At 36.3% G+C, this 26,185-nt stretch overlaps 1 protein-coding gene across 2 annotated transcripts in view; it reads left to right on the top strand.

Annotated features, from left to right (window-relative positions):
- Positions 1-26,185, top strand: part of LOC149792541 (inactive phospholipase C-like protein 2) — a 282,771-nt gene that overhangs the window by 195,833 nt on the left and 60,753 nt on the right. For both annotated transcript variants that reach the window (XM_089971189.1, XM_089971192.1), the window contains 5 exons: positions 3,833-4,001; positions 7,340-7,435; positions 9,761-9,863; positions 10,399-10,578; positions 19,994-20,172. In XM_089971189.1, coding sequence (XP_089827315.1) covers positions 3,833-4,001; positions 7,340-7,435; positions 9,761-9,863; positions 10,399-10,578; positions 19,994-20,172 — 727 coding nt within the window. The remainder of the gene's footprint in view (positions 1-3,832; positions 4,002-7,339; positions 7,436-9,760; positions 9,864-10,398; positions 10,579-19,993; positions 20,173-26,185) is intronic.

The raw sequence follows: 26,185 nt of genomic DNA on the forward strand, positions 1-26,185 counted from the left end.
GCAGATTTATGCCTATATGCCTTTAAGGAAACTGTCAGCTATTATGTAGAACATGGCAGCCCAGTGTTTGCATGCTTCTTAGATGCTTGTAAAGCATTTGATAGGGTCAATCATTGGACACTCTTTAAAAAGTTGATTGACATTAAAATACCTGCCAACATAGTTCATATTTTAGTCAGCTGGTATGGCAGACAGTTGTATTATGTGCAATAGGGAGGTGTAATATCCAGCACTTTCCATGTAACCATTGGGGTGAGGCAGGTGGGTATTCTTTCGCCTTTGTTATTTAATATATACATCGTATATAGATGAGTTAAATTGTAAGCTGGGTCAGTGTTATGTGGGGTTATGTCTGCCACCAAATGTGTTGTTTCATAACAATTTTAGTTTTGCTGATGATATGTCATTGATAAGTCCTTCTATCACAGGTTTAAGGAAATTACTAAAGATATGTGGACAATACGCATTTGAGAATGATATCATCTATAATACAAAAAAATCAGTATGCATGGTCTTTCAGCCAACTTCTTTCAAATTACCATCTCCTCCCCCTGTACGTCTTAACGGCAATGCTCTTACGTATGTCAACAGATATACATATTTTGGTCATATTTTGAAATCCAATCGGTCAGATAATGAAGATATGATGAGACATTACTGATATTTGTCTACTCGAACAAACATGCTTCTACAAAAATTTAAGAATTGTTCATTGAATATCAAAATTAGATTATTCAAATCATATTGCTGCACGATGTATTGTGCTCCTCTGTGGACAAACTTTAGCGAATGTATGAAAAGAAAACTAGTTATTGGTTATAATAATAGTCTTCGTTTTCTATTAGGTCTTCCTAGGTGGAACAGTGCCTCCAACATGTTTGTAAATTATAATGTATTCAGTTTTGATGAAGTAATGAGAAAGTATGTACATGTATTCTTAATGATGACAAGAATATCTAGTAGTAAGAACTGTCTATTGAAATCTCTTTGGAACTATGACATTCATTTAAATTTTCATATTATTAGTAGATGGAATAAATTACTCTTTAAAATATTTCTTAACAGTGCAGGGCGCAGTTAATTGTGTAAATAAAAATCACTTCATTTGTTGCATGAACTACCACTGACAGAGAGCAGACTTCAATACTGTGTTGATGAAAATTGGGTACATTACAAAATTTTAAACTCTCAAGCAATCTGCCATATTCATAGTTGACTGATAAAGGTATTACTGCATTCATGAATTTCTTCAAAGTGGGTATTGGAAATAATATGGAAATAAAAGGGAAACTAGGACAAATTCTTAACCAGCACACACTTTTTTTAATAGGAAATATCCTTTGATGGGAGTGAGCATCAAAGTTACCGCTTGATACAGAACAGTGTGTAAATGTAAACTGTAGCTAGGCAATTTCTTGTGATGTACGTTATTACATTATAGACAGGGCAGGATGATAGTGATAGAATTTAGTGGGCACTTAGTCCCCTGCCCCTCTGTCCACGTGCACCGGGTTGAGTGGGCAATCTGTAAAACATGATGTGTGTACTGTACCTATTCTCTGACAATTAATGTGACCAGGGAATGTATTCAAATGACAAAGCACATTTTTTTGTACTTGCCTGATTACATCACTATAAAATACTACCACACCTCCATGCAAATGCTTGCATCTTAGTTGATGTATCACTCTGCTTAAAACCATAAAACATTCAGTTGATGGGGATCCACCTAGCAGTGATAAGGAGAGAGCATGGATAAGAGTTCTTGGCCATTTTTTATATGGCTTATATGTCAAGATTTTTTTTTCTTCATCCTTTCATGACTGCTGGATTTAGGAGTTAGCAGAGTTTATTTTCCAAAGGTTAATCTGATTTGGTTAGAATTCTGGAAGAAACATCATTCACTAAAACATTTGCTTTCTGCACAATAACTCCAGTTACCAAACCTTGTAGATGGCTTGCTCTTGGGGAAAGAAAGAAAGAACCCTTTTCATAACTTTATGCTCACTGTGACTGAAAGAAAGAAATTGGTTTTGGCAGATTTGACTCGAGTTAACCGCAATCTCTAGTTAACAAACATTGTGGCTGGCTTACAAAGGAGTAAAGAAGAAGCCTACCTTTATTGATTTTGGGGTCCAAAGATCAAGGTCACTGTGGCTGAAATGTTGAAAACAAATTTTGTTTACTGAATTTGGTAGCAATTTAATGCATTATTGACTATATTGGCATTGACTGTATCATGCCAATAAAATGGAAGCTAAGTGCCTTTCCAAAAGACAGGCAGAGGCAGCCAAACCAGGCTGAGCTTGACAAGTATTGAACCCAGGACCTTGGTGTTGTGAGTCAGACTCTTTACTAGTTGAGCTACTGTTGCTCGCATGACTAAGACAAATGGTTTCTTACACAGTGATATTAACTCATTTTGAAAATCTTGTTAGCACTGAAAAATGTCAGAGATGGTGTCAGCACTAAATAGTTAAAATGAAAAAAAATGATTTTGTCTTGCATTCCTGGGAATGAAGTAGAGAGTCGGTTCCTTCATGTTTTGAACAGAAGTGGTTGTCATTTGGAATTGTATTGTCCATATCTCACACAATTCATTTTCATTTGGAACAGCGTAATACATTTATGCTGTTCAAGAGAAGCTCAACAATTTGTACTTCTCTTCAAGTCAATACTTAAGTTTGTTCAGATTCTTTTGAATATAGTAAAAGTATAAAACTATTTTAAAAAGTCAAGTAGCCTTTCCAAATCTATGTGTAGAATATACAAGACTTCAAAAATTATTTTTATGTCCAATTATATGATTGAAATAAAGATGACTGCAGATGACTGATTCTTCAAATGGTATCCGATTAAATCACGCTTGACGTCTCAGTCTATCTATCTGTTGTCTTCATTTATTTGTTGTTCAAATGTCAGTTTGTAATGTCAACCAGCCCCTCCACAGTGATGTTGCCAATGGCATGCATCCCTCCAATATGGAGAACATTTGGAATCAGATAAGTCCCCCACCATGAAGTGATAGAACCTCCTGTATTTTGTAAGAGGCAACTAATGGAAGCAGCCTTCGTGCTCAGATTACATCCCACAATAATATTTAATCTGAGAAGGTCCAGAATATTGTAAATAAATGTGGTTTATTTTGAGAAATTGACTTTGTATTTTCAGGATTTTTGCCATTTCTTGCCATTGTTTTGTATACCTTGTTTGGAATACTTACTTTTGCCTCCCTCCGTCAATTTTCATTCCATTATTGTTTTTTATAGGTCCCTTAATAACTCTCACCATTAATTGTCATGCAGTCAGTGTTTCTGGACCCCATTTTGTTCAGATTATTGATAGAGTAGTGTACATATATACATACATGCATGCATACATGTGTACAAACATATGTATGTTCATATGTATGTACATACCTATGGACATACCATCCATCTATCCTTACATCCATCCAGCCATACCTACACTCATGTATAGGTTGGTTCCTAATGCAGAAAGCATTGATCCAGATCTGCCATTGCATAAAGTATCAGAATGTCAGGGTCTGTGCAGTTATGTGGGACTAATCAGTAGAACAAGCAATATAAATCCTAATTTGCCAGCACATTATGCATTGGCAGGTCAGGGTGTATGTAGTTTCCAGCTGACTCTGATTTGTACACAAATATATATGGTATATAATATTGCCTAGTTATTGATCAGGTATATCAGAAATTGTAATTGAAGATTTGAAATTGGTATCCAGTCTTCAAATGCAGTAAATTGCACACAACAGCTTACATTATTCTATCTTTCTCTATGGATCTTAATTGCTTCTTTTTATTTTCAGATATCCTGTGATATTATCAATAGAAAACCACTGTAGCATAAGGCAGCAACATGTGATGGTATGTCACATGATCTCCATCTTTGGTGATAAATTATGCACAGAAAAAGTTGTCAGTAATCGAACTCACCTTCCTTCCCCAGAAGAGTTGAAAGGACAAATTCTGATAAAGGTGAATGTCTTCTGCACTCAGATTTTTTTTTTACTGTACTGTTTGCCCATCATTTCTCTGTTACTGTACATGTGTTGCTTATCATTTATGTTACTGTACATGTATTGCTTATCATTTATGTTACTGTACTGTTAGCAGATCATTTCTGTTATGTACTGTTAGCTATCTTTTCTGTTACACTACTGCTTGCTATCATTTTCCTGTTACTGTACTGTCTGCTTATCATTTTTATGTTACTGTAGTGCTTGCTTCTTTTTTCCCTGTTACTGTATCATTTCTTTTTTTGTACTATACGCTTCTCATTTCTTTATTATTGTACTGTTTGCTTATCATTTCTCTGTTACTCTACTACTGGCTTCTCATTTTTCTGTACTCTTTGCTTATCATTTCTGTTTTACTGTACTGTTTGCTTATATAATACTGTGAATTCACTAACTTTTGCACACTCTAAATCTTTGTGGATTTGGTTGCTGCAGTGATCCTTTCTGGGACATTTTTGCCAATCCATGGTTTCATTGGTTGATACTATGGGTCCTTCTGTGATGTATTTGCCAATTAGTGATTTTATTGGCTGCTGCAGTGGTCCTTCTAGGATATCTTTGCCAATCCATGAGTTTTTTTTGTTGCTGCAGTGATCCTTCTGGGACATCTTTGCCAATCCATGATTTTATTGATTGCAAAAAAGAACCTTCCAGAATACCTTAAGCAGAGATTGATTTTATTGGTTGCTACATTGATCCTTCAGGGATGTCTTTGCCAGTCCATGCTTTTATTGGTTGCTATAGTGATCTTTGTATGACATCTTTGCCAATTCAAGATTTTATTGGTTGCCACTAGGATCCTTTTTGGATGTCTTTGGCAATCCATCATTTTACTGGCTGCTAGAATGAACCTTCTAGGATGTTTTGCTATTCTATGATTTTATTGGTTGAAGCAATGATCTCTCCAGGACATCTTGGCCAGTCCATGATTTTACTGGTTGCCACAGTGATCCCTCTGGGACATCTTTAGAAATCTTTGAGTTTATTGGTTGCTACAATGGCCCTTCTAGGACTTATCTGCCCATCCATGATTTTATTGTTTGCTGCAGTGATCAATCTGGGACACCTTTAAGAATATGTGATTTTTATTGTTTGCTGCAGTGATCCATCTAGTACGTCTTTTAGAATCTATGATTTTATTGATTGCTACAGTGAACCTTCTGGGACATCTTTGCCAATCCATGAAAATAAGTAGACTCATAAGTTTTATTTTTGTAAAGCTTTGAAATATTGATACCCACAAAAATAAATTAATTGTAAAAGAATCTTACCAAATGAAATAGAATAACATGTATTTGCTCATTATCGTATATAAAAACTTATAAGATGATTCCAACTGCAAAATGCACAGACCCAGATTTGCCATCGTATAATGTACTGGCAGATCTGGATCTATGCAGTCTTTATATGAGTAATCAGTAGAACAAACAACATAGACCCTGAATTGCAAGCACATTTTGCTACAGCAGATCAGGATCTTTTCTTGCTTGCAATTTGACTTATAAGCAAGTATTGATGGCATGTTGCACAAGTGTCAAAGTATCCAGATTTAGTACTGAAAATCCACACTCCTCTTATATTCTATTTCTGTTTTTCAAATTCACAATGAAAATTAAGATATAAGTCATACAAATTCTATAGAGCTAGAAGACATCATTTGTTCTGTTTCTGATAATTGGTACCTCTTATACACTTTTTTCTGACTGGTTTACTCCAAATTCTTTGGTTTCTTCAGCATCAGTTTACACATCATTTCTCCACTTTGAGTGTATGTACTGCCCAGTGGAGTAATAATAATAATAATGATAATAATAATAATTTTTTTTATAGAGATTGGCTCATTTAACCAAGGAATATTCTTGTATGGGTCCTCTGGAGACAGAAGTATAACAATCGGCATCATACAAAAGATAATAGTAATTACTATTATTTTAAAATGTCTTTTGTGTCATAAATACTAAGTTCTATTATAATCTGTTTGTAACACGTACATACTCATGATATCTCTTCTTAAATACTGTAATATTTTATGCAGACTTTGTATGCAGTGGAAACATGTTCAGTGAGACTGTTGTATAAAGTATTGGAATCTTTTCTTAAATTGCTTTGTTCTTGGTTTTGGTGGATGAAGGTTTCCATGTGATATTGATCTCAACAGGCAGAGCATTGAATAAGGCCTGAATAAATCCTAAATATTAAGGCCTGAATAAATCCTGAAAATTGAATGAAGCCTGAATAAATCCTGAAAATTGAATGAAGCCTGAATAAATCCTGAAAATTGAATGAAGCCTGAATAAATCCTGAAAATTGAATGAAGCCTGAATAAATCCTGAAAATTGAATAAGACCTGAATAAATCCTGAAAACACTGCAACTCCATGTAGATATTCATATACAAGAACAACCTTGTGAAAAATTTATCTTTTAATATACCGTTAGCCATTTTAGTTCTGTAAAATAATGCTTCTGATGAATAATCAATAGGTACATTTATAATAATGTATATTTTTACATTGAGGTTTCATTTAGTGAGGGGATCTATTGCTATACCCATGTCATTACACTGAGGTGTCCTATAGTGACAGGATTCATTGCTATACCCATGTCATTACACTGAGGTGTCCTATAGTGACAGGATTCATTGCTATACCAATGTCATTACACTGAGGTGTCCTATAGTGAGAGGATCCATTTTTTATACCCATGTCATTACTCAGTGGTCTCCTACAGCAAGGGGATCCATTGTTGTACCAGTGTTTAATCAGGAACTGCATTACACTGAGCGTTAAATTGTGAGGGGATCCATTGTTATACCCATGTTTTATCAATAACTGCATTACAATGAAGTGTCCTAAAGTGAGGGGATCCATTGCTATGCCCATGTTTTATCAGGAACTGCATTAAACTGAGGTGTCCTATAGTGAGGGGATCCATTGCTATACCTATGTCTTATCAATAACTGTATTACACTGAGGTGTCCTATAGTGAGAAAATCCATTGCTATACCCATGTTTTATCAATTACTTAATTACAATGTGGTGTCCTATATTGAGGGGATCCATTGCTATACCCATATTTTATCAGGAACTGCATTAAACTGAAGTGTCCTATAGTGAGGAGATCCATGGCCATACTAGTGTTTTATCAGGAACTGCAACATATCGAGGCTTCCTAAATTCAAGGGACACTTGTGTCAGTAATCTTGCTAAAATTTGGTCAGTCAATTTAAAGAAAAAAATTAAGCTTATTAAAACTCAATTTACCTGATCAATAATTCTGCCTTTTGGGCCTATCGCAGGGAAAGAAACTGCCTGATAATTATGACAAGGAAGAAGGGGAAGTCACAGATGAAGATGAGGGGGCTGAGTCAGAAAAGAAGAGAAACAATAAAAAGGTATTCAGATTATGGTTTCTTCTAATGTTGAGAAGTTAAGGAATGAAGTTTATAGTTATCCTTATGTAACCTAGCTCTTGATCATATCAGTACATTGGTTAGGTTTAACTTCTGCAGTCAGAATGGATGAGAAAGACATCAATTTATAATTATCCTTATGTAACTTGGCTGTTTGTCACATCAGTACATTGGTTAGGTTTAACTTCTGCAGTCAGAATGGATGAGAAAGACATCAATTTATAATTATCCTTATGTAACTTGGCTGTTTGTCACATCAGTACATTGGTTAGGTTTAACTTCTGCAGTCAGAATGGATGAGAAAGACATCAATTTATAATTATCCTTATGTAACTTGGCTGTTTGTCACATCAGTACATTGGTTAGGTTTAACTGCTGCAGTCAGAATGGATGAGAAAGACATCAATTTATAATTATCCTTATGTAACTTGGCTGTTTGTCACATCAGTACATTGGTTAGGTTTAACTGCTGCAGTCAGAATGGATGAGAAAGACATCAATTTATAATTATCCTTATGTAACTTGGCTGTTTGTCACATCAGTACTTTGGTTAGGTATAACTGCTGCAGGCAAAGTGAGAGAGATGAGAGAGACGGGTCAGTTTATAGTTATCTTGCTCACATTGGTTAGATGTAATGTGTTATGCATATTTAATTTGTATCGTTTGTTAGTTTTTTTTTACCTCCATGATTATATGTAAAATTTTATTTTGAACCTGACCTTGTCCTAAATCAAGTTCATTGTGTACTTGATGTATAACTTGTAACATTTATTTTGTAAACATACAATACTCAGTTAATATTTCTCTATGAGAGTGGGTTAAATATTAGGATCATTATAAGTAGGTGTAAACATGTTTATTTGGGTGTAGGACATTGGTATTCCCCCATCATAAACAGATCTGCCTGATAGTTTTAAACACATTCTTTTTATAATTTTAGTAACGTATTTGTTCTAGTTGACAACTTAGAATTTTCTAGAAATGAACTTGTTACCCTTATCCTGGCTCTAATTTTGTGTCTTAATTTTTTATACAATCTTGTTCGCTTGTGTGTGTGTGATTTGGATTTTTAATGTAGCTTTAACAATTTTTCAGTCATATTGCTATGATGTCTGCAGTGTGGCAGTTTATAGTGATGTCTAGCACTGGGGCATCATGCCGCAGACATGTAGGATGATGTCCTACCAAGTCACAGTATCCTTACACCAGGCCGACCAGTCCTAACACTAACCTCTTAATGCTGAGCGCCAAGCGAGGCAGCTGTTAGTACCATTTTTGTAAGTCATTTGTATGACTCGGCCGGGGTTTGAACCCACGACCTCCCGCATCCAATGCAGACACTCTAACCACTAGACCACCAGAGCGGTCTTGTTTGCTTGAGAAATTACTCTTTCTTATAGTTAACATCTGAGGCAGAATCAGTCTTATTGTTGTGTTCAGTATTTCAGTGGGATGGAATTGTTTATTCAGATTATTATTTGCTAGAAATACAAAGTGCTGGGCTATAATATTCTTGGACTGGAACTTTAATTTGGAATTATAGCAAATTTAGACAAGAACATTTTTATATTAATGTGATTCATCAAGAGAGTGTTAGCACATCTACACATCATAGGCTACTTCAATTACATCTGTATATTCATAGCTAAAGCTTTTCTTGGAATACCACTGGAATTAATTAGAACTTTATTCATTTTGGACTGTTCAGGATTAAATTCTTGTTAAATGTTCACTTTGTGTTCTTGGGAAATAAATTATTTGTTGAATTGTACAGAACTTGTTGGGTTGCACTCTTTTCTGTTACTTAAAGACCATCGAGTCATAATAAATGACTGATGGCAGAGTAAATGAAAGGAATGAATAATATTTGTACCAGCCAACGGAGATATTTAAAATATAAAATTCATGATCCACAAAAACAATATCTACAACATTACAGATAATACTTGGGGCCCCCGAGTGGTCTACAGCACTCACCGTTCTGGATCACTGCCATCTCACCTCTGTATGCGTGGGTTCGAGACAAGGCTTGGCTAACGTGGGTACGTGGGAAAGCCTGCCAGTAGCTTCTCATGAGTCGGTGGTTCTTCCCTGGGTTTTCCAGGGTTCTTCCTCCACCAGTTATACTGGCCGCCATGTATAGCCTATCTTGTGCTGAAAAATGGCGTTAAACCCTAGAACAACAACAACAACAGATAATACTCCATGTTCTCATAGCCATATGTGACCACATGTAAAAATGGTCTGATTTGATTTATTATCATGGTAGAAGTTGAAAATTGCAACTTAAATATTCTCTTCTTCAGGAAGGGTCTTTGAAGAAGCACAAACTTGCCAAGCGGCTGTCAGATCTTGTAAATTATTGCATCTCCACGAGGTTTGAAGACTTCCAAGTTTCACAGCAGAACCGTAAGCAGATCTTTAGTTTGTTATATCTGTGAAAATATGTTTGCTATATTCAGCCATTTCATGATACCTATATACAGTATTGAGGTAATGGTTTCTTAATTTTTGGTAAGTTTAGTGGGTTCTTAGCAGGAAAATAAAAACTGGAACACGTTTTTGGATTATTTTGGGGGTTAAAGTTGCTGCCAGATATATACATGAGTGATGTGTGTGTGTGTGTGATCTGGAATTTAACGTAGCTTTAACAATTTTTCAGTCATATCGCTACGATGTCTGCATTGTGTCAGTTTATAGTTATGTCTAGCACACACCCAGATCTGCTGGTTCAGTATGCGATGGCAGATCTGGGTCTGTTCAGTTTGTAATAAGTGAATATATATGGTAGAAATGCATATGTTTAGTACATTTTCAATCCTTTTTTGGTCCAATTTTCTCTTTTATGTCTGATCCTAATGTCAAAAGAAAAAAAGAACAGTAAGTGATGATGTTTTGTGGTTCCAAAGCATTTGATGGATGGGCGTTACTCTTCTTCTTCCAGAGAAATACTTCCAGATGAACTCATTCAGTGAATCCCAAGGAATGAAGCTTGCATCATCATGTCCAGAGGAGTTCGTAAACCACAACAAAAAATTCCTGTCCCGCATCTACCCCAGTGGCATGCGTATTGATTCCAGCAACTACAACCCTCAGGATCTCTGGAATTGTGGATGCCAAATGGGTATGTCACTTTTTGTCTCGGCTGCAATTTGTGTCACAAGAGCAATGATGTGCCAGACCTGAAGTCATTCATGTTGTTTGCCTTGTATCAGCTTCCGAGTTTGAGTGAAATGAAACACCTGTGCCATGTATTGATACAATTCACGATACACAACCTGCATTATATGTTATTGCTACACATAAAAAGTTTTTGTCTTTAGAAGGTTTGTCATTGGTAGGGTGGTGCCATTTTATGTGTTGTGGGTGGTTGTTTTTCTAGTATGCAGATTAGAGACAGACATAGACTTATCATCTCTACATATGCAATTCTCATTCTTGACAAGATTTTTAAAAACTTCCAAACAGATACCTGTTAGCAGTCCTTTTATTATTGTAGGTCCTTTCACAGTCTTCCAATGGATCAGGTGCAGGACTCGTCTTGTTCACCACGCTTTTTGTTTTGCACTGCATACAACCATCTCTATGCCAATTTCAAGCCTTCTCTTAAATTTGGAAAGTATTACGGTGTTAACTTTAAAACAGAAACACTTGTGCAATTTCTTCATGTAAGGAAAATCTTATCTAGGACGAGTCTGAGTGTGGGAGCTGTGATTACTCCTAAATTCTTACTCTAGATGCAACACAACTGCCACATTCACATGCACTCATTTCTGTCATTGAAAATGGAAGTTATTGAAAATACCCATTCGCCTTCTACAAATTAACACAAGGTAACTACTGACAGTAGTACTGAATAACTTGTGTGGTTTTGGAGTCTGCTCCCTTGCCAATTCTTTGCTAATTATTTTTGTTTTATCCCATCAAATTCAGTCACTGATTATATATATATCAGCATAAAAGGAGACATTCCAAACTAGAGTGAACATGGGGTATTCGTCACAACACCATGCACAGCATGGGGCCGTTGTCACAACATATTGTACAGCATGAAACATTTGTCACAACACCTTTCACCTTGCACATAGAGACATCATGGAACACTTGTTGCAAGACCTTGGGCATAGATTCTGCCTGGTACATTTGTCACAACACCTTGTACATCGAGTCATCATAGTGCATTTGTCACAATACCTTGCACATAAAGTCATCATGGTACATTTGTCACAACACCTTGCACAGAGTCATCATGGTACATTTGTCACAACACCTTGCACATAGTCATCATGGTACATTTGTCACAACACCTTGCACATAGTCATCAATGATCATTTGTCACAACACCTTGCACATAGAGTCATCATGGTACATTTGTCACAATACCTTGCACATAGTCATCAATGATCATTTGTCACAACACCTTGCACATAGAGTCATCATGGTACATTTGTCACAACACCTTGCACATAGTCATCATGGTACATTTGTCACAACACCTTGCACATAGTCATCATGTTACATTTGTCACAACACCTTGCACATAGTCATCAATGATCATTTGTCACAACACTTTGCACAAAGTCATCATGGTACATTTGTCACAACACCTTGCACATAGAGTCATCATGGTGCATTTGTCACAACACCTTGCACATAGTCATCATGGTACATTTGTCAGCATGCACAACATCGGGCCGTTGTCACAACATATTGTACAGCATGAAACATTTGTCACAACACCTTTCACCTTGCACATAGAGTCATCATGGGACACTTGTCGCAAGACCTTGGGCATAGAATCTGCCTGGTACATTTGTCACAACACCTTGTACATCGAGTCATCATAGTGCATTTGTCACAATAACTTGCACATAAAGTCATCATGATACATTTGCCACAACACCTTGCACAGAGTCATCATGGTACATTTGTCACAACACCTTGCACAGAGTCATCATGTTACATTTGTCACAACACCTTGCACATAGTCATCAATGATCATTTGTCACAACACCTTGCACATAGAGTCATCATGGTACATTTGTCACAACACCTTGCACATAGTCATCATGGTACATTTGTCACAACACCTTGCACATAGTCATCATGTTACATTTGTCACAACACCTTGCACATAGTCATCAATGATCATTTGTCACAACACCTTGCACATAGTCATCATGTTACATTTGTCACAACACCTTGCACATAGAGTCATCATGGTGCATTGGTTAAAACACATTGCACACAGGGTCATCATGGGGCATTTGTCACAACACCCTGCACACAGAGTCAGCTTGGGGCACTTGTCACAACACCCTGCACATGAGTTAGCATGGCAGATTGATAAATGTGTCTCTTCACAACACTTACACGTAAAGTTAGCATGGGGCATGGACAGCTGTGTCATCTCATAACACCTTCAACATGGAGTCAGTATTGAGCATTTATCACAACACTATGCACAGCATAGGGCATTTTGTCACAACACCATGCACATAGTACCAACATGTCACAACACCTTGCACTTATAGCATTGGACACTTGTAACAACAACTTGCACGCAGGGTCAGTATGGGGCACTTGTAACAAAAATTTGCACATAGTCAGCTTTGGGTTTGGAAATTACCAAATACAATGAATTCACTTCAATTTGTAAGATACCAATTTTCTTGGATTTCAGACATTTAAACTTAAAGACCTGACAAATATAAATTTCTCAGGGAATACAATACCACACCATCCCAACCTATTCAGTTAATGTTTTTGCAACTCTGCACAAATTCAATGGATACAAAAATAAATTAAGTAATATTAATCTATGGATATTCGTTGGAGGGGTTTGAAGAAGGTACTCATCATGGGCAAGAGGCAACATCAGCCACTGCTTTCTGATTTTGAACCCCATTTAGAACTTTCATTTAATCTGCAATATATATATATTGAGCATTTATCACAACACCAACACCACTCCCTCGATAACTTGCGCCCAGATAACTCGCGATCCTGCTTATAATGCGGTGTCCGGCGTGACTCCCAAATTTTTCCAAAGAAAATATATTTTAAATATCTTTAAAATATGCTGAATGTGAAAAAATTATGATAAGAATTGGTAAATTAAACCTTGATACATTGTCAGTTTTATCGTCAAAAATGGTGATTAATGCCTGTAAAGATAGAATCCATATTGTGAAATTTGCAAGTTCCAAATAAGATGTCATATATTATGTAAGTGTTTTTATAATAAATAGTTGTCAATACACTGTAAATAAACAGTCTGGTGAAATAGCGATCAATGAAAACTTCTGGTAAATGCTAATAGGTGGCAACAGAGAATGAAATAAACACCCAATTAAATGTCTTGCTATGTGAAAGTCATGTTCTAATCCTTTAATTCCGTTTCAATGTAAACATTATAATCACAACATATTCTGTTCTGTGAAAACATGAAAAGAGTCAATCGACCGTCACATCGAAACCTGTGAGTACTACTGTGAGAACCTAATTACATGCCAGCTTTGTTTTGATCAACAACTTGGGGAAGTGTTTGTTGTATTAAAAGTCAATTAAAGGAGACCTGTGTTGTTTTATCACTTTGGATATGTCTTTTGTATCAAATCAAGCAAGGGAGGTACAGTGAAAAAATTCAAAGGCATGCAAATCTGAGCATAAGTTCTTGTGGCCACTACTATTATCAAAATTCATTTTATTTGACCAATCGAAAATGGTTTCACATTTTTATGTACTTAACATCATTAAAGTATATATTACGAATCATGTAAAGATCATACATATGAGAAATCTGCGAGATTTTGCTTGGCGGCAGAGAAATCAAGGAGTAACACCCAAAAATTAACAGATTTTTTTTCAAAATGTGAAATTATATTTGTCAAGCGTGTTACAAATGGCAAGTATTATCGTGTTCAAATTTACATTGTTTTAAATTTGTAGACCTATTAAATTCATGTTGGTAATGATTAACCCTTGTGATTTTTTTTCATTTTACTTCTACCACAATCAAATCTATCTATCTCTCTATTGTTCATTTGATTGACAATGTTTCTTGAAATGAGTGTCGATCTTTTGTATTAAAATCCCGTCTAATTTGGATCAAACAATAAAACTAGAATGTATCCAATTCAACACTCAAATTAGTGATGTAGTACACAATGTGTGAAGTGGTTCACGTGTTAAGCGAACGGAAACCATGTGGAATAATGTTTTTGATGATCTCAATATATTGTAATTTATCCTGAAATTAATGTTGCTATATGAGGAAAAAAATAAAGTACACCGTTATGAAGAGATATTTATTCACAGTTAATCTCAGCAGGATTACAAATTGATTATTCAACACTATAACCTGCCAACCCACCCACCCCCTTTTGCCTTTACGTTGGTTTTGGCTTTTTTTATAGGTCCCTCGATAACTCGCGCCTCACTTATAGTGTGGTTGATGTTTTTAGACCCCAATGTGCACGAGTTATCGAGTGAGAGGTGTATATATATTGCCAAGTTTGTGGTGACATTCCATTCAACCCTCATACATACATACATACATACATACATACATATATACATACATACATACATACATACATACATACATATATACGTACATACAGATGTACGTACATGTGTACATACAGACAGATAGGCAGGCATCCACTTCAGGTGTAATGATATATTAGTTTTAATATAGATTTGATTAATGAATCTTTAATACATACTTAATTACGGTTTATATTTATTATATTTAATGTACATTTTATCAATGTGTAAGTTTATATCATCTTTAATATAGACTATATTAATTTTAATGTTATAAGTTTTAATATGGATGCATTCAGTATTTGTAAATTGCAGAATATTGAGTGAAATACTTAATGAAGTTCAGATGTTTTGTGAAAATTCTTTTATGAAGATATTTTTAATCATAACAAGAGTCCATGAAATGAATGTTTCCAGGACTTTTAATTTGTTGCAAATTTAAATTTGAACTGTCCTATTGACAGGGAATACTTAAAATGACCATGGAGTCAGAAGGTCAATTTTTGTGGTCTTAAATGGGATATTCATGGTTTCCAAGAGGTTCATGATAATAGAGACTGGTCTCAAGGGGCATTTATTTGGTACTAGAAAAATGCATCCAGGTTGCCAAGAGGGTATTTATTATCTCTGTAAATGCAGAAGACATTCTTGATCACATTTCACATTTTTGATCATATGGAATCTACATAATGCATTGGGAACGTCATGATCACAGGATATAATCATGGTGTCAGGGACACACATGGTCACAGAATAAACTCATGGTCACACGAACATTAATGGTAGCAGGAAATAATTGTGGCCAGAAAGTACATTCACGGTACAATGGAACGTGTATGATGGCAGATAATATTTATGTATTAGAAAGAGATATTCATGATCACAAAGAACATATCTTGTTGCAGAGGACATTCATTGTCTAAGAAGCGATTATTGGTCACCAAGGGGACAGTCATGGTCACATGGGGCTTGCATGATCACAGGGTTGTTTTACTGTCACGGAACATTTACAGTTACTATACATTCATGTCACAATGAAAATACACCACTCCCTCAATAATTCGCGCCCTGATAATTCACGAACCTGCTTATAACGCGGGGTAACACATGGATCAAAATTGGTATTGGAAACTTTGATATATCGCTTGTTTTATCATCGAAAATGGTAGTTATGACCTGAAAATTTTAATCATCATAAAATATCAACTTTTAATAAGGAGTCATATAATATTTTACATTTTATTTCCAAACGACATTCTTAGTACACAGTAATTAATGATATTGAAGGAAATTTTGATCAATGACAATGTCACGCCTAATGGAGGCAGTACTTTATTAAAAAAATACCAATTAAATAATTTTTGCATCAATTGAAATTTGTGTTCTAGTTAAAAAATTTAATTCCTTTTAAGTGTATCACCATAAATCCAATGTGTTCTCTTGTAATTAAACATGAAATGTTCAATCTACTGTAACAACTACATGTGTGAGTGTTTCTGAGAACCTGATTAAGTTCCCACTGTGTTTTGATGTCGGACTTGCAGAAACATTTGTTGTATTGTTGCACTAAATAAAAAGTGGGCCTCCTTTTCCATTATCATGTTAATTACATCTTTTGAATCAAATAAAGGAGGTGGATTAAAAAAAAAAGTTAAAAGTCATGCAAATCCTATATGCTCTAGAACCAGTGGCCCAGATCGTATGTCAGATAACTCATTTCAGTTGATCAATCGAAAACAGTTATAAATGTTATTGTGTACATAATCTAGTTAAACTACCTTAAATTAACCTACTCAATGATTTCCATGGTATCAACATTTTACTAATTGAACGATACAAAATTAGAGTTTCGAAATAGGCGATTGTCTCGCGAAATAAATGTTGCGTTTTTTTTATAGAAAGGAATCTTGTTTGGTAGTGTATCAACAGTTAGTATGGTTCACAGCTTGGTAGTCTCCTTGTTTTGCATAATACTATTAAACATCACTCCAAGAACCAGACTAGTCAACAAAACAAAAAGCTGTGATGTAATACATGAATGTTTTCGCGTACCATGTTGGATGTTGAAACCAGTAGGTATCATGTTATCAATCTTTCAGATGTTGGACATTTTGAGAAAGAAATTTTTTTTATAGTGAATAACAAACAACTTCATCAGAAAAAGTGCTTTATTGATAATTCTTAATGTGATTATAAAACAAGGATTCAGTCATTAAACGGCCCAGCTTCCCCCCCCCCCATCTTCCCAAACCCCATGGTTCTCTGGATATCTAGTGGATTTTTTTGAGGTCACTCAGTAACTTGTGCCATCGCTTATAGTGCGGTCTGTGTGTTTGGACCCCGATGTGCGCAAGTTATCGAGGGAGAGGTGTACATGGTTGCACAGGACTTTATTGATCACAGGGTACATTCAAATCTTCATAAAACATAGGGGTCATTTATGATCTCAGGTACATTCATTGTCACACAGAACATGCAAGGGTGAAGGTAACATATAGCAGAAGTAATTAACCAATTCTGGTTTGTGTGGTCAGCTAGATTTCCTCTCTTACAAAGAGTTTGACTTGATTGGAGAAAAGGTGGTCAGTTGGTCATAACAGCATCGTATTCTCAAAGTCATTCCTGGTTGTGATTTTTAAAAAATCAATTTGACATCATTACACCTTGTGAATTTGGTTGTCAGTTTGACATCATTGCACCTGGGTGAATTTGATTATCAATTTGACTTCATTACACCTGGGTGAATTTGGTTATCAATTTCACTTCATTGCACCTGGTGAATTCAGTTATCAAATTTGACATTCCAGATACTAAGGAAAGAATTTTTGACTATTCTTTGAATAAAGCTTAGATAATGTAATTACTAGAATTGAATGACAAGTAGTTTCATGCCTATTTGGACTGGAATATTTACCAGGTACAGTACAAGGGAACAGTTGATAACTCAGGCACTTCACTATTCTGCAAGTATTTTATTCACATTTTAGAAATCATAGCTGATAGATTTACAGAATAAATTATATGAATAAAAGATTCAGAGAGGGCAGCCAAACATTAGCTCATTAGAGCATTTTCACTTAAGATCCGTGTAGAGAATGTTTTTTGTTTCTAATGGAAACCAAACATGTCTGATTCTAAGGGATTTTCATATCAGCAGTTACTTAGATACTTATGAGAAGGTTTTTTCGATTGACTATCAGACCTGTGCATGAACATATGGATGAAAATGGACTTTGTTTTAATTTTAAAAAATGATTTGACATGATTTTTGTTTGCTTGCCCCCATTTTCTCCAATTTTTGCAAAGATTCATTTGCCTGTGATGTTTGGTTTGGTCTTCTTATCATTGGTTGAGAGGAAGTCGAAAATTTGGACAAAGCTCTGGTCCAGGAACCACCAGTTGTTTGAGTCAAGAAAATCTAGTCTCAAAATTGTGATGGGTTTTTGTTGTTGCTTTTTTGTCAGCTGTTTTTTTTTTTGTATTACTTGGCATCAGTGTAAACCTATGTTCTTATTCTTTTCTCAAATAACACCCACTTGGGCCTGCCATGAAATGTGATAATGGAAGAAGGGTACTGCATTGTGGTGCAAAAATTGCTTCTTTCAGCCTTAATGAGTAAAATGACCAACTTGGAATTTCATGAAAATTGTGTAATAATGAATATTTGTGTAACTTTTATGCAGTTTTATTGCAGAAACAAAGAAAGTAGCAAGAAATATTCCAGTTTTGTGATGTCATTGAAATTTACCCCAGCTGTATTAATTTATTAAGGCTGGGAACTTTGTTTTCATTTTCACTTTAAGGTGAGGATGGGAGAAAATGTTTCTTGTTATTTGCAGTGGAATACAATCACATCTAATTCAGAGGGACTTAGTGCTGCTTAGATGTGTAAAAGAGGTTGTTTTTGATTGGCTGTCATTCCTGTACATGAGTAGACTGGTGGAAATTGAACTTCCTTTTTCAATTTCTTTTCTCCTTTTTTTTATATTTTTATTTTGTTACTTATTGGGCATATAATTTTACCTGCTTGTCCTCTTTTATTCCCTATCCCAGAGGTACCCAATTTTTATGAAGGTTCATCTGTAATTATGAAGTTTGGTTAGTTCTGCTTGTGACAGATGAGAGGAATCCTTTGATCAAAACAGACTCTCTGGTCCTGGAACCACTTATATTTTGAGTGAAGAAAATCTGGTCTCAAAATTGTGAGTTTTTTTTTCATTTTTATTTTTTAGTGTGCTTAGAATGTCAACATTACTTGGCACCAGTGTAAAGCTTCATTATTGTTTTTTTCTCTAGTACACCTACTTGGGTCTGTAATGAACTGTGATGATATAACAGGTCCTAAATGAAGGGTACTATGTTATGATTCTAAATTGCATTTTCAACCCTTAATTAGTTAAAGGGCCCTGAGTGGCAGAGTGGTCTAAAACGCTCACCATTACGGAGCATTGCCATATCACCTCTGTCTCCGTGGGTTTAAGTCTCTGGTTCGGCCATTGTGGGTACATGAGAAAGCTTGCTGGTAGCTTCTCATGGGTCGACGGTTCTTTCTGGGGTTTTCCCAGGTTCTTCCTCCACCATTTATGCTGGCTGCCATGTATATCCTATCGTGTGCTGAAAAATTGTGTAAAACCCTTTAACAACAACATAACGAGCTAAGAAACTAATTTTGTAATGAATAATATAATGAATGATGTTTTTCATGCTGCTGTGATTTTATCAAAAAAGGGGGGAAAAATCAATTATTCTTTTACAAATGGTTATAAATGCTTTTAGAAATTTTTGTTTAAACACCCCCACAGTCAAATGTGGTGGTGGGTATTTGTTGGAGATACCCTTTTAGCTACAAGTGTCTCAAACTCACTTTTATAGTATGGGTATATCTTTGGAGAATTAGAATAATGTAACCTCTCAACAGGGATTTCCTTCTCTCATATCCAACCCCAACACAGATTCTGTTAGTTTCATACTGACCTGTTTCCTTTCAGTTGCCATGAACTACCAGACCCCAGGGCTCATGATGGACCTGTACAGTGGATGGTTCTGTAAAAATGGTGGGTGTGGGTATGTCCTTAAGCCTGCCATCATGAGGGAAGAGATAGCATACTTCAGTGCCAATACCAAAGATGTTATACCTGGGGTCTCACCACAGATTCTTCATATCAAGGTAAAATCACATTAACAGTTTATACCTTGGTTCTCACAACAAATAATTCATATAAATGTACAATAATGCCAGTAGTTCTTAGCTGGGGTCTCAACAATAAATAATTCATATCAAGGTACACTAATGCTAATAGTTTGAAGTTTATTAAAATGTTTATTTTGCAACATCTTCTGAAAATTTCTATAAAGTAAACTTAGTTGTGCAGTTGCTGACTTGATGTGGTGGTTGAGTAGGGTTCAAGGATTTTTTTTTTTGTTGAAAGTCCCATGAACAAGTTGCTTTTTGAAAAGAACTTTTAAGGTTCTAAAAAATCATTAGGTAGTTTCTGAAATGTCAATTAAAGGAAGAAAAAAAAGCAACAAAATAATGACTTTTTCCATATTGTTTTCATTGTGATACCCCCACCCACCCACACATTCATTGTTCAATTTAGGCTGTAACCATTGCCTAATTGACTCTTAATCTTTCATCACTGGTGCAAGAAAATTGCATCTATGGCAACCTAAGGGTGTATTTAAAAGACGACATGTAAGAGAACACTATGGTTGATTTTGAACTAAGTGAACTGAGCACACCCCTAGCTTGAGTGTGTTCTTTCCAAACAATGTGTAAGACAATTGTTATGTATATTTGACTTAATTTATACTTGATTAAATTTGATTGTTTATTTGTTAGTTTTAATTTTTATTATTATTCCATTACATGCTATTGTAATGTAACTTAATTTACTGGATTTGACATTTTCCAGAAATTCAGTTTGGCCTGACTGTTTTTCGTAAACACCTAATAATAGAAACTTTGTATCTAATGCTGATCTAGTTCCTGACCTTGATTTAGAATCAGTAAGAGTTGAAGTAAACAACTTTTTCTGTTTATTTTTAAAACATTCTTTCCCAGAGTAAAACTCATTGGTTTTAGTCAAGGCCATCCTGGGAGTACGTGATGTTAGGCATGTAAAAAGCTTCTATGTCGTTCTAGAAACACGATCATGTAACCCTCATACGGGAATCTGTTTTGTTTCTTAAATTAGTGTATTACTGTTTTCTGTAGAGAGTTTGGGCAGTCAGGCTGTAAACCATTGACACTTAAAGGTGTTTTGTTGTGACCAGTTTCAGTTGAATTTTTGATTTTTCTTCAAATTATTTTGATTCCAAGAGATTATTTTGCCCTGGAAATGCTTGTGCTCTAAATTAATTCTTAGACAAAGACAGCTATAGAAAATTTATACAGAATTCAAATTGGAATATTATTTTCTGTGATTCAGCAAAGAATTGTTGACACATCAGTACAATGCTGACCACAGCATACATCATCACCTTCCATTTTGGATTTCTTCAGGATTCGAACTCAGTTTCATTAGGACTTTTTATTACTAGGACTTCTACTTTTTAATTGTTGGATTATTCTTGGATTATTTTTGAATTTGATTCGTAAAACAGTAAGTTCTTTTTCTCATTTTTACCTCCTTTTTCTAGGGAAATAAATTATTTCTTAAATTTCACAAAGCTTGTTGTCTTCACTCTTTTTTTTGTTACTGTTTAAAAGAGCCTAAATGTAACAGTTTCATTGGCAGATAGAAAAGTAGTCTTGATTTTGATTGAGCATCAATCAAGAGCACACAGTCAATAATTTTGGATAGAAAATGTAAAGAAATATGAAATCAGAATCAGTACATACAGTAGTAATCTTGGATAGAAAATGTTTACACATATGAAATCAGCAGCAAAAACACTGCTGCCTTTACTTACAAAGTAGTTTACAGTGAGGAAAAAATGTCAAATGCAATGTCCAAAATAAATTCTAGATGATAATAGTTACTTGAGCATGAGTAATTAAAATTCTGGCATGGTGGCCTGTGGCTGTAGAGCATGAGGAATTAAAATCCTGATATGGAAGGCCTGTGGCTGTAGAACATGAGAAATTAAAATCCTGGCATGGTGGCCTGTGGCTGTAGAGCATGAGGAATTAAAATCCTGGCATGGGAGGCCTGTGGCTGTAGAGCATGAGGAATAACAATCCTGATATGGAAGGCCTGTGGCTGTACAGCATGAGGAATTAAAATCCTGATATGGAAGGCCTGTGGCTGTAGAGCATGAGGAATTAAAATCCTGGTATGGGAGGCCTGTGGCTGTAGAGCATGAGGAATTAAAATCCTGGTGTGGTGGCCTGTGGCTGTACAGCATGAGGAAATAAAATCCTGATATGGAAGGCCTGTGGCTGTACAGCATGAGAAATTAAAATCCTGGCATGGTGGCCTGTGGCTGTAGAGCATGAGGAATTAAAATCCTGGCATGGCGGCCTGTGGCTGTAGAGCATGAGGAATTAAAATCCTGATATGGAAAGCCTGTGGCTGTAGAGCATGAGAAATTAAAATCCTGGTGTGGTGGCTTGTGGCTGTAGAGCTTGAGGAATTAAAATCCTGGTAGGGAAGGCCTGTGGCTGTGGAGCATGAGGAATTAAAATCCTGGTTTGGTGGCCTGTGGCTGTAGAGCATGAGGAATTAAAATCCTGATACGGAAGGCCTGTGGCTGTAGAGCATGAGAAATTAAAATCCTGGCATGGTGGCCTGTGGCTGTAGAGCATGAGGAATTAAAATCCCGGCATGGGAGGCCTGTGGCTGTAGAGCATGAGGAATTAAAATCCTGATATGGAAGGCCTGTGGCTGTAGAGCATGAGGAAATAAAATCCTGATATGGAAGGCCTGTGGCTGTAGAGCATGAGAAATTGAAATCCTGGCATGGTGGCCTGTGGCTGTAGAGCTTGAGGAATTAAAATCCTGGTAGGGAAGGCCTGTGGCTGTGGAGCATGAGGAATTAAAATCCTGGTTTGGTGGCCTGTGGCTGTAGAGCATGAGGAATTAAAATCCTGATATGGAAGGCCTGTGGCTGTAGAGCATGAGAAATTAAAATCCTGGCATGGTGGCCTGTGGCTGTAGAGCATGAGGAATTAAAATCCTGGCATGGGAGGCCTGTGGCTGTAGAGCATGAGGAATTAAAATCCTGATATGGAAGGCCTGTGGCTGTAGAGCATGAGGAAATAAAATCCTGATATGGAAGGCCTGTGGCTGTAGAGCATGAGAAATTAAAATCCTGGCATGGTGGCCTGTGGCTGTAGAGCATGAGGAATTAAAATCCTGGTATGGGAGGCCTGTGGCTGTAGAGCATGAGGAATAAAAATCCTGATATGGAAGGCCTGTGGCTGTACAGCATGAGGAATTAAAATCCTGATATGGAAGGCCTTTGGCTGTAGAGCATGAGGAATTAAAATCCTGGTATGGGAGGCCTGTGGCTGTAGAGCATGAGGAATTAAAATCCTGGTGTGGTGGCCTGTGGCTGTAGAGCATGAGGAATTAAAATCCTGATATGGAAGGCCTGTGGCTGTACAGCATGAGAAATTAAAATCCTGGCATGGTGGCCTGTGGCTGTAGAGCATGAGGAATTAAAATCCTGGCATGGCGGCCTGTGGCTGTAGAGCATGAGGAATTAAAATCCTGATATGGAAAGCCTGTGGCTATAGAGCATGATAAATTAAAATCCTGGTGTGGTGGCCTGTGGCTGTAGAGCTTGAGGAATTAAAATCCTGGTAGGGAAGGCCTGTGACTGTGGAGCATGAGGAATTAAAATCATGGTTTGGTGGCCTGTGGCTGTAGAGCATGAGGAATTAAAATCCTGATATGGAAGGCCTGTGGCTGTAGAGCATGAGAAATTAAAATCCTGGCATGGTGGCCTGTGGCTGTAGAACATAAGGAATTAAAATCTTCACATGGTGACCTGTGGCTGTAGAGCACGAGGAATTAAAATCCTGATATGGAAGGCCTGTGATTGTAGAGCATGAGAAATTAAAATCCTGACATGGTGGCCTGTGGCTGTAGAGCATGTGAAATTAAAATCCTGGTAGGGAAGGCCTGTGGCTGTAGAGCATGAAGAATTAACATCCTGGCATGGATGGCCTGTGGCTGTAGAGCATGAGGAATTAAAATCCTGGTATGGGAGGCCTGTGGGTGAAGAGCATGAGGAATTAAAATCCTGGTATGGAAGGCATGTGGCTGTAGAGCATGAGGAATTAAAATCCTGGCATGGGAGGCATGTGGCTGTAGAGCATGAGGAATTAAAATCCTGGTATGGAAGGCCTGTGGCTGTAGAGCATGAGGAATTAAAATCCTGGTATGGAAGGCCTGTGGGTATAGAGCATGTGGAATTAAAATCCTTGTATGGAAGGCCTGTCTGTGTAGAGGCTAATAATGGTACAGTATATGCTTCAATCCACTGGAATAAACAAGAAAAAGGCAGAGATTTATTTTGTTTCTCTCTTTTTTTCTTCTAATCAGCCCACATAATGATTGGGTATATGGATTTGTTACCCACTTTTTCCATTTCTCAAGATTAATACAGCTGGTTTAACAGACAAAATCAGTTTGGATTGCATCTAGTGAAAACACTTAACACAAGAACATGAATGAGATGTTTATTTATAAATTCAAATTAATGATAAATGAATCTCTGACACTGTACTTATATCCTTACTTCTCATTAAGTAAACATGGAAACTGTACATTTCAAATGGGAACTATAGGAATAGAAAACCCTACTTAACTAATGGGAACTATTACCAATGGAAAATCCACAATACTAATGGGAATTATAACAAAGGAAAACCCTACAATACTAATGGAAACTATGACACTGGTAAACCCTATAGTACTAATAGGAACTACAGCAATGGAAAAAACTATAGTACTAGAGGGAACTATAATGGAAAATCATATACTACTAATGGGAACTATAACAATGGAAAACCCTGCAATAATAATGGGAACCATAACAATGGAAAACCCTGCAATAATCATGGCATCTATAACAATGGAAAACTCTACAGTACTAATGGGAACTATAACAATGGAAAACTGTACAGTGCTAATGGAAACTATAAGAATGGGAAACCCTTCGTTACTAATGTGAACTCTGATGGTGGAAAACCATACAGTAATGGGAACTATAACAATGGATAAAATTACAGCACTAATGGGAACTATAACAAAAAAAAAAAACTACAGTACTAATTAGAACAATAACAATGGAAAACCCTATAATACTAATTAGAACTATAACAAAGGAAAACCCTAGAGAACTAATGATGACTATAGCAATGAAAAAACCTACAGTACTAATGGGAACTATAACAATGAAAAACCATACAGTACTAATGGGAACTATAACAATGGCAAACCCTACAATACTAATGATGTTGTTGTTGTTGTTGTTGTGGGGTTTAATGCCATTTTTCAGCACGTGATAGGCTATACATGGCAGCCAGTATTAATGGTGGAGGAAGAAGCCCGGAAAACCCCGGAAAGAACCACTAACCCACGAGAAGCTACTGGCAAGCTTTCTCACATGCCCACATTGGCTAATCCAAGACTCGGACTGGCGCAGACAGAGGTGAGATGGCAGTGATCCGTAACTGAGAGCGCTTTAGACCACTCAGACACTCGGGGCCCCCAATGCTAATGAAACTATAACAAAGGAAAACCTTATAGTAGTAATGTGCACAAAGTTCAACAATTGAAAACCCTACAGTACTAATGGGAACTGTAACAATAAGTAACCCTACCATACTAATGAGGACTATATCAATGGGAAACTCTACAGTACTAATGGGGACTATGGCAATGGGAAGCCCTACAATACTAATGGGGACTATAGCAATAGCAAACCCTACAATACTAATGCACATAAGAGATATAACAAAATGGCACAGTTCCTCACTGGATACAATGAAAGCAAGTAGTCACAAATTATATTGATTGTCATTGAATATGATCAGTATATATGGATCATCAACAAATATGATCAGTGTGTCGGATCATCAACAAAGATGATCAGTGTGTCGAATCATCAACAAATATGATCAGTGTGTCAGATCATCAACAAATATGATCAGTGTGTGGGATCATCAACACATATGATCAGTGTGTGGGATCATCAACACATATGATCAGTGTGTGGGATCATCA

The sequence above is a fragment of the Sinohyriopsis cumingii genome, chromosome 9, assembly GCF_028554795.1.
Source record: "Sinohyriopsis cumingii isolate HCF-2022 chromosome 9, ASM2855479v2, whole genome shotgun sequence".
Classification (NCBI taxonomy): Eukaryota; Metazoa; Mollusca; class Bivalvia; order Unionida; family Unionidae; genus Sinohyriopsis; species Sinohyriopsis cumingii.